The following is a 17,686-nucleotide window of genomic DNA, read 5'->3' on the forward strand; positions in this document are numbered from 1 at the left end:
ATGCACTTAATTTTGGTGAGACATGCAGAGCAAAATTTAAGCTTATTCTTGGTCAATGTTAAAATGACATCCATATGTTTTTAAAGTACTAGATCATTCTTTGTCTTCTTAAAGTCTTAATTTAAAAAAATTTCCTGGGAATGCAAGCTGGTGCAGCCACTCAGGAAAACAGTGTGGAGGTTCCTCAAAAAACTAAAAATAGAACTACCCTATGACCCAGCAATTGCACTACTAGGCATTTATCCACGGGATACAGATGTGCTGTTTCGAAGGGGCACATGCACCCCCATGTTTATAGCAGTACTATCTCGACAATAGCCAAAGTATGGAAAGAGCTCAAATGTCCATCAATGGATGAATGGATAAAGAAGATGTGGTCTATATATACAATGGAGTATTACTCGGCAATCAAAAAGAATGAAATCTTGCCATTTGCAACTACGTGGATAGAACTGGAGGATACTATGCTAAGTGAAATTAGTCAGTGAAAGACAAAAATCATATGACTTCACTCATATGAGGACTTCAAGATCCAAACAGATGAACATAAGGGAAGGGAAGCAAAAATAATATAAAAACAGGGAGGGGGGGGATAAAACACAAGAGACTCATAAATATGGAGAACAAACTGAGGGTTGCTGGAGGGGTTGTGGGAGAGGGGAGGGCCTAAATGGGGGATGGGCACTAAGGAATCTACTCTTGAAATCATTGTTGAGCCATATGCTAACTTGGATGTAAATTATAAAAAATAATAAAATTAAAAATTAAAAAAAAATTCCCCCAAATATATACAAAGTACACAGAACAATGAACATTTACATACCCAGTGTCAATATCAGCTCACATCCAGGCTTGTTTGAGGTTTGTCTCCACTCACTTTACCACTCCTGTTTCAGTTTTTTTAATGTTTTATTTTATTTATGAGACAGAGAGAGACAGATATGAATGAGGGAGGGTCAGAGAGAGAGGGAGACACAGAATCTGAAGCAGGCTCCAGGCTCTGGCTGTCAGCACAGAGCCCGACAGACGGCTCGAACTTGTGAACTGAGAGATCATGACCTGAGCTGAAGTCAGACACTTAACCGACTGAGCCGCCCAGGAGCCTCTTGGGTTGCTGTCTTTTATGAAAATAAGCACGCAGGGACATTACTGTTGGCTGACAGCAATTTAGACCCCTAAGAGCCACCTAGTGAGACCAAGTATCCATACAACTAGAGCACACATGTTAACAAATCAAACAGTGGTAAGAAATAGCTACATGGGCAGGATCAGGGGAGTCAAGTAAAATCTTACAAGCAAAATAAAAGGCAATACTGAACTTGAACCTCCCTTCCTGTTTCCTGCACAGATGCGCCCTACGGGCCCTCACACCTTGGAAAGAAAGAACACCCTAGGAACAACTCGAGTGTGAGAGTTTTTTATTCAATTTGTAAAGAACAGTTTAAAAACAACATGTTAGTTACACTCTTAGAACATTGGTTTGTTCATCTGACATTTTCTCGATCTTCACCAATTTTTATTACAAAAATCAGAAAAGTAAAAATTCATTACAATATTTGCACAGTGTGACCACTAGTTGCCTAAACAAAAGCTAATTTCTATAAAACCATAAAGTTAGTGCAGTTTTATTAAGAGAGATCTGAAATTCTCTCAGTTGACTGGATATACATAGTGGTATACATTTTAAAGCAGAAAACCCCAAAAAACAAAAACGAGGAAAAAAGAAAATATAAGTCAAAAAGTCAGTTAAACATTCTGACCTGGCAGTTCCTACAAAGAGTAATTTCCACTACCTATAAAGGAAACCGTTATCTGTGGGAAAAGATGTAGAGACAAAGCAAGAAATGTGGAATAATATCATAGGTCAGTCCCGGGCTGCATGTATTTTCAATGAAATCCAGGGCAGGGAGCCACGGCTTTAAAGAAGGGGCCGCTCACACCCCTGAACCACTACGTGTGGCTCTAAGCAAGACCTCACCACACGGCAAGTCGCAAAGTTTCCATGAAAAGACTGAAAAATCAAACGTTCTCTTCAAGAAATCTTTGTAAGGCTATACTTTGCATAGGGAAAGAGCTGTCTTCTGTCACAAATTCTACAGGAAAGAGTAAAAGCAAGCTCTTCAAAATCACTATGTGCAAGGAGTTGAATCACCAGGCACCTCATTTTCTGGCCCCAATTTATGTTGATCAGATATAATTTAATTTGACTGAAGGAATAATGGCAATTAAGGTGACGGTATTCAAAAGAAAACACTGCGGCTGGCGCGAGAAAAATTAAACTCCAGAAGAGGCTCACCATCCTGTGAAAGAAACAGCTATGCACTTAATAAGCCCTACGCGTGCATACAATAGGGACTCGGGAGGAACTTTTCCAATAAAAGCTTATTTTTTCCAGAAAGCTAAAGTATAAAAAAATAGTACAAGTCGCAGCATTCCCTCAAATCGATGCCACTTCAGGACTGAGCTGGCTGCTGCAGGGGGGTGGGGGCGAGTGCATCTCTAAGAGCCGTGGTACAGGTGCATGGCCCCCAGGGCGCTGCTGCTGTGTCTGTCTCCCCCCTTCGCGGAGCCGGGGCACTCTGCCACGCTGTGGAGCTCGGGGATGCTTTCGGCAGTGTCCCCAAAGCCATGGTAGTGCCCATAGTGCAGACTCTCATCGATGTCCTCCACCCACGAAGGTCTATTAGCTACGCAGCTACTCGGACTCCCGTTCAGGTGCAGAGAGCCGCACATCTCCGCGTTAACGCTCACGGTCTTTTCCGGTTCCTCGGTCCCATTAATACAAACAGAACCCTGACTACTCGGAAAAGGCCGTCCTGGCACTAATCCGTTGCTAATTCCATTAGATCCTGTCAAGCACTGGTCATTCCTGCTTTCCATCCCACTGAGCTGTGTCGTGGAGGGGAAGTCCAAGTGTCCATTGATGGCACATCCGTTTGTCAATGTATTCGACACGGAGCTACTGTTTTTCACATCTGCATTAAGAAATACACCTGTCACCAAAATTCAGAACCAGGGGGGGAAGGAGAAAGTGCAAAAAATGTTTCACTGCTGCTACAATTGTAAAGGGTTTATTTAGCTTTTGTTTTTTCTCTCAAACAGACCGGTTCCTTCGCCGAAGTAGAAAACTGTGCACTGGCAGATTTAAAAATAGAACACAACAGTGCCACTTGCCTGGTAAGATAGGAAACATTTATGAATTTCAGTAGCATCGAGTAGCTGAGTTTAAAAACCTAAGCTGACAAATAACACGGCACGAAAAATACCAGCAGTACTGAAAAGCTGTCAAAAAAAAAACCTGTTCTCATTTTAAGACTACTTTCAGAAAGAAGTTTTAAAAATCACCCGAGAAAAAAGTCCAGCAGAACTAAACGGAAGGATTTCCACGGAGCTAAAATAAAACCCCACACCTCTGCAGCTCTTAAGGGAAAAAGAGAAGGGTCCGTGAAGCCAGGCCTGGGGCAGCTCCTGGGACCAGGCGAGACAGTGGCGCAGAGCTCCGTGGAGGCCGCCCGCCTCTCAAGCCGGGGAGGTGGACACAAGAGGTCACGTCTTAGCGCCACTCGCATCCACCTGGCACTTCTGCGAGATGCCACACGGCGGCGCAGGCACAGCGCAGAGCGGCGACGAGAGAACGAGTCGCTAAGTGTTTTCCCGCGTCCGCCCTGGGGCCAGCGGCACATTGGCACTGACTGGCGGGCTCCTCCAAGTTCAGCATTTACAGGGACAACGGGGTCCAAGGCTTCACCTAATTGGACTGCTGTAAAAAATCACTTACGGTGGAAAAACGTTGATTGTTTAGACATCCATTAAGAGGAGGATGCCTTATGGGGGGAGGGGGGAAGAGTCAGTCACAACACGTGCGGACCCATGGGAAGAGCCAGTACGAGGTATTTTTCGGTACGAGGAGACTCAAGACTACCATTTGTGTTCGTGGGGATTCGCTCAACAGCACAGAGGATCATCTACGATCAGGTCTTGCTTGTGACACTGAATTTAATCTCAATGGCCTGGGCTATTAAAGAAAGGTATTAAATACAGAGGAGAGGAGTCCCACTGCCTTCCCAGCAAGGACGCGTCTCTGCCCCCCAGCAGGGCTTGCTGTCCGCTGCGCCACCTGCCATCTGTGCGCCTCTGACTGGCGTCTGGACACCAGGCTTCTGTGTGATCCACAAATCTTCCCGCCAACAAAAAGATCACGGCTTGTTCAGTGAACAAAAACACCTTCCAAACATTCCATTAACCATCCATTTTTCTGGCAATTTAAGTGATAATCATAGTTTGGAAACTGCTATAAATTCTTCAGAGGATAAGGGATTATTATTTTTTTTTTTTCAAATTAAATGGCAGCTTTTCCATTTAGTAAACACTCAAGGCCAGAGAACAAGTGTCTCAAGAACCTAATAAAAAGAAATGAAACAAGATATTCCCAGAGAAACATTTATATCAGTTATTTTTCAAAAATAAAGTATAGACAACGTTTCCTGGGTGGTCAAACTCCCGACTATGATGGCAACCTTGACAGTGATTAGGACAAATAACGATGCACTTTTCACAAAGATGGATAGTACGTTTCCAGGTGACTGGACCTGAAAAGGTAAACAGGCATGACCTTGGAAATCCGAGTTACCCAGACGCACTGTTCCCATGTAGTGTTCCCCGTGTGTGTGTGTGTGCATGTGTGCGTGTTGTTTCTCTTCGGTGCCCAGTTAGTGTAAATTAGCTCCATTATGCAATCTCAAAATCGAGGCCAGTTGATAACCTCACGTCGTCATGGAGTATCTAATAAAACTGAGCCTGAAACTAGCAGGTATCCCAGAGACTGGCTGAGCTGTGACCCCTGCATGGCCGGGACTGTGTCCTCCTGGCCGTCCTCACTTGGCTCCAGGCGCCCCTTGGGGCCCGCGCTCCTGCTCCCCGTCTGCCCACCCACCGTGGGGGATCCCTGGCAGCCCAGTACCCTGTGTGTGTGCCGGCACACAGTGCCGTAAGCTGAGGGGAAATGTGGCATCTGCTCCGTTGGATGAGCTGGGCTTGAAACGAAGCGTGGCCTTTTCAATCTACGCCCAAGCCTGGCATTAAGTTCAGCCCGAAAACCCAGGGAATTAGTGCGTGAAGAGTAAAGAGTGATTACTCCTGCCTTTTTGAAAGCATGTAGCAATGCCATTTATTTATTTATTTATTTTTTGAAGAGCTTTGAGTTTTGTTTTTCGTCTTTGGCCAAGGTCTTTAAATGTGTTATCCAATCAAAATTTCCCTTAGAAAATCTACCCACTGAATTCTTTGGCAAAAAGGCGAATCCACCCGTAACAACCCTGTACGCTTCTAGAAAGATGTGCACATTTCCCTCTCATTTTAGTAAATAGAAATGATTTCTTCACGTACGTCTGGGAAACCGTACACATAATCTCCTACCCCGCTGAAGAATTTAGCACAGAGATACACTAACAAAGCCTTAAAAACCAACCAAGCAACCAACCAGTATCTCCTTCTAAACGTATCAACACAGGAGGAAACAGCTAATGTGTTTTCAGGGTCACCTGAAGAATGGCAGAGCAAAGTGTTAACTGAAAGGATAAATCTCGAGAGATTCTAAATGCTAAGAAGAAATGGAGCCTTCGACTTTTAAAAACTGAAAATGACTATCAACCGTTTGAACATGTTAACCCACTGGGCACGCAAAACGTGTTTCGTGAGGCGCGGTGTTCAGCGACGCCCCAGAAGCCAGAGCAACCGGGAGCGGCGAGCAGGAGAGTCCACAGCGGCGTGACCGGTCACGAGTGAGAACCACGCGTCGGCTGGAGCTCCTTGTCTACAGCGGGTCACGCTCCCCGCCCTTTATCCCGCTGAGATTACCGGCAACGGACGCCCGTCCGGTGCGTTCACCCAAAGGTCACATGTCAGAAAGGGACGCATGCAAAACCCAGGAGAATTAAACAAGGCACGTTAAGCAAAAGTTTCAAATCAAAATAGGAAGACTGCACTTAACAGCTTTCACAGCTATACAACGTGCACCCAAAACACTCGTATCCTTGTTGTCTACAAACTCGCCCAAGATATGCACACGGCAGAACATTCTTTAAAATGCTGGACAACAGAGTGCAAACGTTGTGAGAGAAACTCATGTTAGAAATAATACGCATACTGGTTCTTGCAACGACAAGGGGTCTGCATTGCGGACACAGTATATATTTCTATTTCTTTTGGTCCGACAGAACCACCCTCCTGCTGTGTGGTGTCTTCGACCATGGGGCTGTTGCCGCAGCTAACAGGAAACTGTCCACCCCCACCTGTTACAGCAGCACACTCTCTGTCGACGAGCATTCTGTCTGCATCGTCTTCCGTCTCGCCATTCTCCAGCGGCACGCAGTAGTCCGAGCTCTGAGCTGCACAGAACACAAAGGCGATTTTAGATCCCCGGACCTAAGAGCCTTCAAGATAATCCTGTTGCCTCAAGAGCACTAGCTGCTGTGAAACTGCCAACAACTTGGTGATCCACAGACGGCTGATAAATCAAGTACACTCCTGGGAAACCCCCTTTTCCATAATAAAGAACATCTCCTCAAGTGTGCGGTTTCAATGAAAAGTCACAGGATTCCAGGTACTCATTCTACGTATGCTCGATGGTACAAATTCTCCTTTAAGACTGTCACCTGGACAAAATACAACAGGTGTACAACCCAGAGATGTTTCTAAATAGGTTTTTAAGGTCAGCATATTCTATTATGCCCCCAAATGTTCTTTCAGTTGTGTTTCATAAATACTAAGATAATTCTTGAATAGCATCAACCATTAAAACTATCTTCAAATTTCAAAACAAAAATCACTAATTTCAGTAGCAGAAAATGAGGTTCAAGTCAAGACTCAATAGTGTCCTGGTGAGGCACAGGCCTGTGCACCAACACACGATAAAACTGGAAACAAACCTTAAGAGTCTTAGTTTCAAGACATTTGAAAGGAAGTTACAAATGCACATTCCTCAGAAAATGATCATTCTCTGTGTCTTGGAGAAAAACTAGCGTGCACGTTCAATCGTGTCTCCTCCAAGTATCGCCTTTGCGCACACTTCCCCTAGGAGCCCCGTCGACAGGAACAGTCACAGTCACTGGACATTTGGCTTTCTAGTCTTCATAAGTATGTGTTGTTATAAAAATGGATCCCAAAGTCACTTTTATGCCTTGCCTTCTTATTCATTGACCATGGCATGAACGCATCTCATCAACTAAGTTCAAAAGAATTCATTAAAGTCGAATCGTCATCCACTGCATGGCTGTGTTATAAATCACCCACCACCAAATCCCCACCGCTGTCTGGCTTTGCTTCAGCTTTCTTTCCTGTCATGAACACCATAATCAACATCCTTATAGACACAGCTCTGTGTCCATTTCTGGTTCTTTAGTCAGAGAAATACTGAGAATTATTGAGTCCAAGGATATACAACAAACAGTAACTTTCAGAACTAAATATTTCTTTCAAATAAACATTTAAAAACTGACACGAACTCTGCAGCTCTAATTACTACTAATTCTAGAGGCACATGAGTCATTTTCAATATACATAACAGGAATGAGCATCAGGGCACCTGGGGGGCTCAGTTGGTCAAGCATGTGACTTCGGCTCAGGTCATGATCTCGCGGTTCGTGGGTTTGAGCCCCGCGTTGGGCTCTGTGCTGTCAGCTCGGAGCCTGGAGCCTGCTTTGGAATCTGTGTCTCCCTCTCTCTCTGGCCCTCCCCTGCTCATGCTCTCTCTCAAAAATGAACATTAAAAAAAAAAAAAAAGAAATGAGCATCAAGGCCCCTGGGTGGCTCAGTCAGTTAAGTGTCTGACTTTGGCTCCGTCATGATCTTGCCATCTGTGGGTTGGAGCCCTGTGTCAGACTCTGCTGACAGCTCAGAGCCTAGAGCCTGCTTGGGGTTCTCTCTCTCCCTCTGTTCTCTGCCTCTTCCCTGCTCACACTCTGTCTCTCAAAAATGAATAAACATTAAAAGAAAAAACAGGAATGAACATGCCACGTCTAGATTCTTACTAACCCTAACCCAAACTATGAAGACCAAAGATAATAATGTATGGTCTTCATGAAAGAGGCACACATTCTGAGTGGTGAGTATGTGGGGAAAACAGAAAGTGAACAGTGTGGTTTGTGTAGCTGGGCAAAAACCTGAGCGAACAGGCACGGGGCCAAGAGAACTCCACAAGAGAGGGGCTTGCAAACCGGAGGCGTTAAACGGTGGGTCTCAGTCTTTCCCACTGAGAGCTTTCCTTCCTCCTCTAAGGGCCTACGTCAGCGACAGGCAAGGCTCTACCTTCACTGTGAAACAAGGTACTTTCAGGAAATCAGCAGTAAACAGGCCACCTTCAAAAGCCGGGTGGGTGGCCCGGGCATCCGGGGTGCAAGTGGACGAAGTAAGTCCTCATGACCTTCAGGGAGACCTCAGCTAGTTGCTTGGGGGATGAGGAGTGTGCAGTGGGCGGGCTCTGCCCCTCCCTCTCCTATGCCTGAGAAGTCAGGCAGGTGCTCAGGTGGCTGGAGGAGAACTGTGCGGGCCAGCACGGCAAAGCCACAAGTGTCCTTGCAAACAGGAAGGAAGATTCCACTGGGATACAACGCAGCTTTTGGTATGCATACTTGTAACGTCCGCTCTTCAGAATTCAGGGGCCAGAGTCCCTCCGGAAAAGTGACAGCTAGGCTATCTGTACAATTTCAGATTTCTGAAAAGCAGGTTTAAAAAAAAAAAAAAAAAAAACTGACAGAGGACAAAAAAAAACAACAACAACAAAAAAAAAAAACAAAGAAAAAAAACCCCAAACAACGAAACAACAGTGCTTCATAAAAGCAGGGAAATTTGTCTCCTCATCCCCTAAGCCCAGGGCCTGGGAGAGCGCCCATCTCAGTGCATGAAGCCCACGGGCTAGCCTGGAATGGCTCCGACACAGCAATCCAACAAAAAGTCTCAATAGTAAGCAGAGTAGCTAGTAATGAAGCCGGGAGAATTCCCTCCGATGAGACCGGCTGTAAAGTGGAGTGGGACACGAGGGCACACCTGCCACTAGGGGGCCAGAAGGGCCGCTGGCAAAGGAGTCTGGGGACCTCCGAGGGAAAACTGTGTCCAAGGGGAGGGGCCAGGGCCCGATGCCACTTCACAGCAAAAACGACTCCCTGAACCTGAGACCCAGGCTCCGCACTAGGGACTACTCGGCAACGGTCCCATCTCACAGGCATCACTTTGTGAATGCTGATAGTACCTCATTAACACGGCAGGAGAAAAATGAAACAGACCAAGGGCTTGCGTATTTTAGTAGGCAAGGAACTCTTTAATGTGGGCAGCAGGTGCCGATGCAGCCAGCCTAGAATTTTCATTCTCTACAGACAGGCAATCTTTGTAGTGCATTGTTCCCGTAGAATGTCTGCAAGGATTTTTAACTCCTTGGCTGATAATCCGGCTGGTCCAGAACCCTGGGTAGTACTATTTTATACTTCATTTATTTCTAGCACCTCTAAGTAGGAAGTGCTTAATCACTCAGAGGAAGGCATTAAACTTGCAACTTGCTTTTTAAAACTGTATTTTAGAAACCATGATGTTAATATTGGCCTCTCAGAATTTTAAGAGCACTGGATCTGACTTCACTCTTTTCTCCCACACGTACCCACTTTGTCTTTGCCAGAGGAACCGATGAAATATTCCACACTGTATCTGAGAAAGGTAGACTTACAGAAATTTCAGAAAAAACAAAATGCCTTTTTTCCAAGTTACCCATTTTGATCTTATTTACACTTTGGAAAAGAAGAGACTCCCTTCCATTTTCCTACTGACCTCCACAGTTAAAAGGAAAAAACTTACTGAACATTTTATTAAAAAATGTCCTTACCTTTTACTTGGTCAAAGCAGGCATTTGAGAAGATTCTAGAACACGTTAGATGTTGAATAGTTGTGATAGAAAACTGGCTAGGCTTCACTCAAAATAAACCCTCCCAGCTTCCTTCCTGCAGAAGCAAGTCCTAACCAACTGTGACCATTGAACACAGAAATCTGCCTTTGTACTTCCATCTAAAATCCCTAAAGCCAGTTCTTAGCAAGGCTCTAAAACTACAGATTTATTTTATGACCAAGCCATTTGAAAACATGGGAAACATACTATACTTTGCTTTTGGAAACCAGGCAACACCTATCTGCTGCATTACAGAAACCGTGCCATCGAGGAAGCTGGCTGCTGCGCTGGCTGTCAAGTCTGGAAGGTGCGCACTTACTGTGCAACCAGCATGCCACCTGTACAGACATGTACACAAAAACTAGATTTATTTTTTATTATTTTTAAAAGTAAGCTCTATGCCCAACATGGAGCTTGAACCCAACGAGCCTGAGATCAAGTGTCCACGCTCCACTGACTGAGCCAGCTGGGCGCCACCAAAAACAAGATTTCAATTGCCAAGGGCACTGAAGGACTTACCCAGGGCTCACAAAAATAAACCTAACCTGGCTTAACTTTAAAAGCAGAGAAATCTCTTAAAAGGCAAAAACCAATCTGTACGGTCACATACTTCTAAGATGTGAGGACTTCCAGGGGGGGCTCAGTCAGTTAAGCGTCTGATTTCAGCTGAGGTCATGATCAGGTCATGAGTTCGAGCCCTGCGTTAGGCTCTGTGCTGACAGCTCAGAGCCTGGAGCCTGCTTCAGATCCTGTGTCTCCCTCTCTCTCTGCCCCTCCCCTCCCCACACTCTCTCAAAAAAAAAAAAAAAAAAGTGAGTGCCCCAGCTCGCTAGTGGGGTGCTAACCCCCCCCCCCCCGACACCTTCCACACAGGTGAGACCACCTGATGTGCAAATACTGCCAAGCTGTTCACACAACGGACCTCAGTGAGGTTGGGGGCAGGGCACGGACTAGTGATCTCCTTCCTCTGTGCATCTTTCAGGTGCCAGTGCTGGGGGGGGTCCCAGGTCCACCTCACCCCCCTGCGGTCTTCCCCTTGGAACCAGGAGCTCTGACCGCCAGGGAAGCCATCAGTGCCCCTTTAACAAAGCCAGGAAGGAAATGTCCCCTTTTGGTAGTTTCCCACCAGCCCTAATTAATCAGAACTATTCTTGATTCCACTACAGAGCACATTTTACTCAAATAATTACTTTTTAAAAGAAAGGTGCTATTAACATCAGAGCAGTACTAAGGCCAAAGTGAGGGTGGTTCTACTGTGAGGTGACCTTTCATAGGACTTTAGCTCCTGCCACGGCCCCAAGTCAGGCCCTGGGGGAAGTCAGGCAGGGGAGCGGAGATGTCAAGGGCACGGAGCAGCAGTGATGGTTCTGGAAACACTGAGGTGGGACTTGGGATTTTGTTAAAAGGACAGGGAAGGGAAGGTGCATGAGAAGAGACAGTTCTGAAGAAGGTGCGCCAGGACGGAGTCCCGCTGGTTCCTGCCACAGCCGCGGCTCGGGAGGTCTGAATTCGGGAGTGCGCATCACAGAAACCTCCTGGTGTCGAAGTGGGACTCATTCACATTGCAGGTACATGACACTAAGTCTTTAGGGACTAAGACGAAACAATCACCTGTTATTCAAACCAGTGTTCTCCTCCTCTGGTCAAACAACGGAAGACAAGTAGTCCTTTTCTGCAAACATGAGGACGCTTAGCACACCTGATGTCATGTGTATGTATAGGACAGACAGAATCAAACGAGGAAGCAAATTACAGATTTACTCCTGGGGAGGCATTTGATTTCCTGAATCTCGGGCTCAAATTACTTAGATGTATCATGTAACAAATCACACCCTCTCCTTTCCCCGCTGCCCCTCTTTAAGTGTGGTCCAGACAGATAATTAAAAGGTGGAGACTCTTCAATGTCAAATACACCCTGGGCACGAGTGTACTGAGAAACTTCTCATTGCTGATTTTTTTTTAAACTAGGCTCCACACCCAGTGCAGGCCCTGAACTCACGACCCTGAGATCAAGAGTCACATGCTCTGACTGACCCAGTGAAGGGACCCCCTCATTGCTAATTTTAAACTGAGTCATAGTACTGTAGACACTCTCCCTAAAAGGTATTTTTATAAACTACTTAATACATTATGAGATTCTAAAATCAGTAATATATCTTTGATTAAAAAACAAAACCGTGAAGTCAATTTAACGAGAGATCTGGTATCACCACGGCCTACTTCCTATGGCAATGGTTTCCAATTATAGAACCCTGGGCTACTGGGCCAGTGTATAACTCACACCGCCTTGCCCAACTCAGACTCCGGGATTGCACCCAAAGCACTTCCTGATTAAAACAACGTGGAAGCTTCTCTCCCGGATGGGACTGGCGTTCTTTTCCAACCAGTCTCCCTGGTAAGTTTGGCCGAGTTTCCGAGGACTACACACATCTGAGAAACTGTACTGAATGTTATTCCTGAAGATTAACAGAAATGCTAACAAACCTGAACCGTTAGAGCAGCTGTAACTGAAGGCCATCTGCCACTCCATCTTGGGCGAATGGCTGATAAATGGGGCGGGGGGACACCTCAAAACCCACTTACATACTGATGCTTCCTTAATACAACCCCAAATGAATAAAATCCCTTCTAAGGCCAAATACTTTTAATCGAAATCAGCTGTTTAAATGACTTTGGATTTTACTTCGCCCTCCATAGTTCACGGCCGCGTCCACCAGGTCTGTGCTCTGAGCAGTAGACAATGGTGTCAACGGTCGAAGCTGGGCACCTCCCCTGGGACCACCTTTGTCGTGCACTTGTTCCCACAGGGCAGTTTATGTGGCCACATGGAAAGGCTGAGGCATTCTTAACCCTTCAAGTCCTTTTCCATCGGTAATTTCCAAGGGAAAACCACACCAATAACCTTAAAATACTTGAAAATTGTTTATTGAAAGCACAGACAGAGGCTACTTTCTGTGGAGAAGAGTAGAGCACTTTCAGACTCAGGATTCCAAAGTTAAAAAAAAAAGTTAAAAAATAAAATTTACAAGGCACATCTTTAAAAGCTGGCTGAGCCAGAAAAATTTCTGTAAGTACCTGCTTTTATGAACATAGATTGCACACCAAAACACAAGTATGTGTAATCCTTAAGCTGTAGAAAGACAGAATGGACTGAGTTTTATTAATAAGGTCCAAGCTATGCATTTATACAGAAAAGATATTCCTGGCACCTATTTAAAAAAAAAGAAAAAAAAAAATAAAAAAATCAGCAGCCAAACTTATACTGGGGGTGGGAGGGGGGAGAGGGAGAGAGACAATTTTAAACTCTTTTAAATACTTTTACATGTGAAGTTATTCAAAAAGGCATTTTATATCATGTATTGCATATGGAAAAAAACACTTATTTTTACTCTGGCATGAAAATCAAAAACTTGTCTACAAAATGAATAATTCAGAGTGAGCAAAAATTTAAGCTCACACATTTAAAGAGCAAATCAAAACAAGACGCCAGAAATTAAATGAAAAGTAACTTGAACATATCTTGAATTGCATAATAAAACCCGATCAAAGAATGGAAATGGCTATATAGCTACCGAAGGCAAAAAGAACCTCACTTAGAAAATCCAGGCAGCTGGGGAAACATCTTTAGTAGTGGAGACACCCCCGCTCACAGTGAGTATGTAAGAATAAAATGCAAAAAATCCCATCTCTTTCCTCAGAGGAAAGACGGGCAGGGGACGGCATGGGATGGAGGCACCTGCCTGTGCTCCGGACAGAAATCCATGCACACACATGCTCGAGTGACACGTGGGCCATCCTCAGGACCACCACCGCTCGCAGGGCTGCGGTGTCCCAAGCGCCAGGTGCACAGAACTGCGATACGGCTCAGCACACAGCTGAGCACACTCGAGAGGAGCGGCGAAGTCAGGGCATCTGGAGTCGAGCCGAGATTTCTCCTGTGGTGGTGACAGAACAGGACCACTCCGGGTGTGTGCAGCAGAGCCCGACCGTGGGGCCGTATCCCCGAAGCACCAGGCTCCGGCCGCGTCTGCCTCTGAGCTGGCACCCGGCTGAGCAGGAACGGGCAATTCGGGAAAGCCGCACAGGGAGTTTGGTGGGCAAAATGTGAGCCCCTAACCCTGGTCAAGCAAAACAAGTCCGTGTCTGGAAGAGGGAAATAAAAGCCCCTGAACATCGCATGATTCTTCAAACCCAATCCGTGTTTGGAAACAAGGTTTAGGAAACTTAAATTCAAGTTCCAGGAATCCTGGAAAGTCTTTTCAGGATACTTCAACAATGAGATACCGGCCAATTCAACTGACCCAAAAACCCTGACACTGGTTTTACGAACTCCTCAGGTACATTTCTGAGCCTTATTAGAATGTTAAGTGATGTCCTTAGGTACTAAACAGAATTTAAGATTTATCCTACATGACTCTCGCTTGAGGGCACAATGAAGCTAACACTTTATATCATTCCAAAATATTAAACCAGGCATTTAATAGAATGAAAAGGACTATATTTAAAAAGCGGTTGCTCTTAAAGGGCCTTAAAAATACATTAAAAAGAATATTGGGACGTGGCACAAATGAATGACAATACTGGACAACACTTCACCATTAAAAACACCACTTCTCAAGTTTAGACACACCTTCCTGTTGTGCTTAGGACTGTTATAGCACCTTTCTAGAAAGCATGTATAATTATAAAAGTTACGAATTTGGTAAAACATTTAGGCTCATGCATTCATTCCTACAAAAAAAGTCACAGACTTCACGATAAGCATTTAAAAGTAGATAATACAACTTTATCAGCTTTATAGTAAAAAAAACAAAAACAAAAAAACCCCAAAACCAAACCCGTTTTCATCTGGACACAGTCCAGTTCAACTAAAAAGGTGCAGGATCATATGCTGACCCACACCAAATTTAGTCAATGCAGACCTCCGGCCACTCAGGGTTCCTCATACTACCCTTGGAGAGGTGATCTGTTCTCAGTCAAAGGGCACAACTTTGCATTTCTGCTCAGCAAGTCTTATCTAAGTTCATAATTTCAAGATGACTACTTTTCGTTGCCATCTCTAAATCTCTAAGTTCATTAAATATTCTTACCAAGCTATGAATCTATCTTGTAAGATATCTTATAGGCAGGAATCTACACACAATTTTGTTTCCTAGACCAAGGGGAGGGTTTTCATCTCCCAGGGACTGGGTGACTGCTTATCTGCAAACTCCACCAGAGTTATCTGAAGACAAAAAGGTGGGAGAATACTTACAACTAAAATAACTTACCTTAGAGACTTCTCCTCACCGTCCACCTGACACCCCAGGTCTTGCTGTGACACACACACCACCCTGTGGGGCGTGGGGACCGGCTGTGGCCAGGGCACAGCACGGGTGAGGCAGGGGGGCAAACCTCTACCTGCTCAGATGTCAAACTGTGTTTTGCACCCAGACCAACAATGTCAGTCACAAGCTCAGGAACATTCACAGGAAATAAAAAAAAAAATCAGGCACAGTGGCAGATTTTTTTAATAGTTATATTTCAAACAGGTACAAGAAACGAGAAAAATCTTTCTAACTCATGGCAGGTGGGCCTGGGTGTGCAGAAAGTTACACCGGCACATCCACACCTGGGCTGTCGACATTCCCTCTCATCCACTCCTGGGAAAATCACCACCACTGCACCAGGACCCTCGGGGCACACTGCCCCTCAAGTGAAGGTCTCATCTGGAAGGCGCTTCCAGCCGTAAAAAAGAAAACGTGTTACAGAAAGCAGGAGCGTCTGCCCCCCTCGCCCACCAAGGGGTCTCACCTTCGGTCCTAGCCTTCTTTACTCCAAAGGGTTCCGGGTCTTCCAAGCATCTCTTGCGATGTGCTCCCACACTAGTATGATTAGGAAATATGTTCTGCTGGCCCCCATTTAAGGTGCCATTATTATAGAAACGGTTCAGATGACAATTCTGCAGGTTCGAGAGAAACTGGGTGCACTCTTGGAAACCCTGGGTGTGGGCAATGTCTGCTGCAGTCAGGCCACTGGCGTTCCTCAGGCTGTGTGACACAAAACACCGAGTTACACCCCGTCGGCGTCCTCGCCTGCTCTCTGCCCCTGCTGACCTGACTACCTCACGGGGCAGCGAGAAAATACACGTTACGGCGAGGCTCCCTTACAGGGAGCTCCTCGCCCCAGCTGCATAACTAACTTCTCTCTTAAGCACGTCTGATTATGAAGCACGATTTGGGAGATAGGCATTTCAAAATCAATACGCTAAACTTTAAAAAGGCATCTTCCTATTCAACTTCTCAAAATCATTTTTTTATGTCAGTCTGAAGAACCTAAATTTATGCCAACTTCAGACTTACCCTGAAGCAGAATTCTATATTATCTGCACTTAAGTTTAATAATCCATTCCTTTAGCTTCAGTAAAATCATAACAAACAAACATGTACTGAAATTGTCCATGGCATTCATAACAATCGGCTCTCTCAAAAGAGTGCACTGACAAGCCAGATTTTATGCTAACGTGTGACACTGTAAGTGGAAGTTTAGAAGGCTGTCCTGACATTAAAATCACTTCTCCGCGTGGCCGGAGACGTGAAGTGCTAAGTTCCCGTGTGTTTCAGGTCGGTTTCTGGCCCTGCCTGGAGCACCCCACAACACGTGCACGGGCCTCCCGGCGGAAGGCCCTCCGAAGGGCCCGCAGCATCTCTCATGGCGGAGGGGGGATTTTCCACAGCAGCTCCCATCAGACTCAAGTACGAAGTGGTGGCAGAGCGTCATGTGAACAATCTCAATGACACAAACAGGAAGGAACCACCTGTGAAGCTCAATTAGGAAAGAATAAATATGAGAGGAACAAAAGCAACTCCCTGTTGAGGTTCCCCTGAAAGACCAGAAAAACACGCACTCTGTGAAGTCAACCTGTGAACGAGCGAAACAGGCCGACAAACCGAGAACAGAGGCCCCACATCGCCTACTCCTCCACAGAGCGAGGCCAGGGCCCGGTACAGGCGGACCGGATGCGTGAGGCTTGCTTCCCGGGCTAACGTCCGTGCAGAGACACCAGAGTGAAAACCACAGATCCGGGACGCACAGGGGTTCCCACCGAGCCTTGTACCCATACTTCCAGCCATCATACTCCCAGAGCTCCAACCTCAGGAATGAAAAAAATCTATTTTGGAATCATAACCTGTCTCCACTCTAAAGCATAAGATAAAGAAACGTGTTACAGTTTGAAGAAAGGAGAAAGCCCAAACTTGGGTTGAACACAAATAAAAGACACAAGACTCAAGAATCCCAGAACCAGCAATGTTTTCTTAAAAGTGTGTAAGGCAGTTGTGTGCAGGGCTAACGGGGACTAAAACTGACTTCTTGATTTCATGGCTGTAAATTCTGATGAGTGCTATTCTACAATTTGGTATTACTTTTAATATATGAATTCAATAGAAAAGAAACGCCGAAGATTGGACAGTGTGGTTACGTTAATCTCACACACATAAAATGATCAGACGCTTGGTTTTTGAAATCATGTTATTGATGTAAAAGTGTTAAAATGAGTGGTTGGCTGGATGGTTTTCTGAAACGGTGTATTTCATCTCTAGGAGCTATCCCAAGTGCAGAGAGTCCGAAAAGGTCTACTCTATCAAAAATGTTAACAGAATAGGTAGCTACATGGAAGGAAACATCTAACTTCTCAAAATTTGAAAAAACGTAGGCCTAGAACATATGCCAAAGTTTATAAAATGATCACTCCTGTAAAGAAACACAGACTTGCTCTCC

The 17,686-nt window shown here is 45.3% G+C and overlaps 1 protein-coding gene across 1 annotated transcript in view; it reads right to left on the reverse strand.

Moving 5' to 3' along the window:
- Positions 1-1,401: 1,401 nt before the first annotated feature.
- Positions 1,402-17,686, reverse strand: part of ANKRD10 (ankyrin repeat domain 10) — a 33,230-nt gene continuing 16,945 nt past the window's right edge. The window contains exons 4-6 of the mRNA XM_027065226.2: positions 15,722-15,957; positions 6,291-6,386; positions 1,402-2,975 (exon numbers count right to left, since the gene is read on the reverse strand). Coding sequence (XP_026921027.1) covers positions 2,500-2,975; positions 6,291-6,386; positions 15,722-15,957 — 808 coding nt within the window. The 3' untranslated portion in view covers positions 1,402-2,499. The remainder of the gene's footprint in view (positions 2,976-6,290; positions 6,387-15,721; positions 15,958-17,686) is intronic.

The sequence above is a fragment of the Acinonyx jubatus genome, chromosome A1, assembly GCF_027475565.1.
Source record: "Acinonyx jubatus isolate Ajub_Pintada_27869175 chromosome A1, VMU_Ajub_asm_v1.0, whole genome shotgun sequence".
Taxonomy (NCBI): domain Eukaryota; kingdom Metazoa; phylum Chordata; class Mammalia; order Carnivora; family Felidae; genus Acinonyx; species Acinonyx jubatus.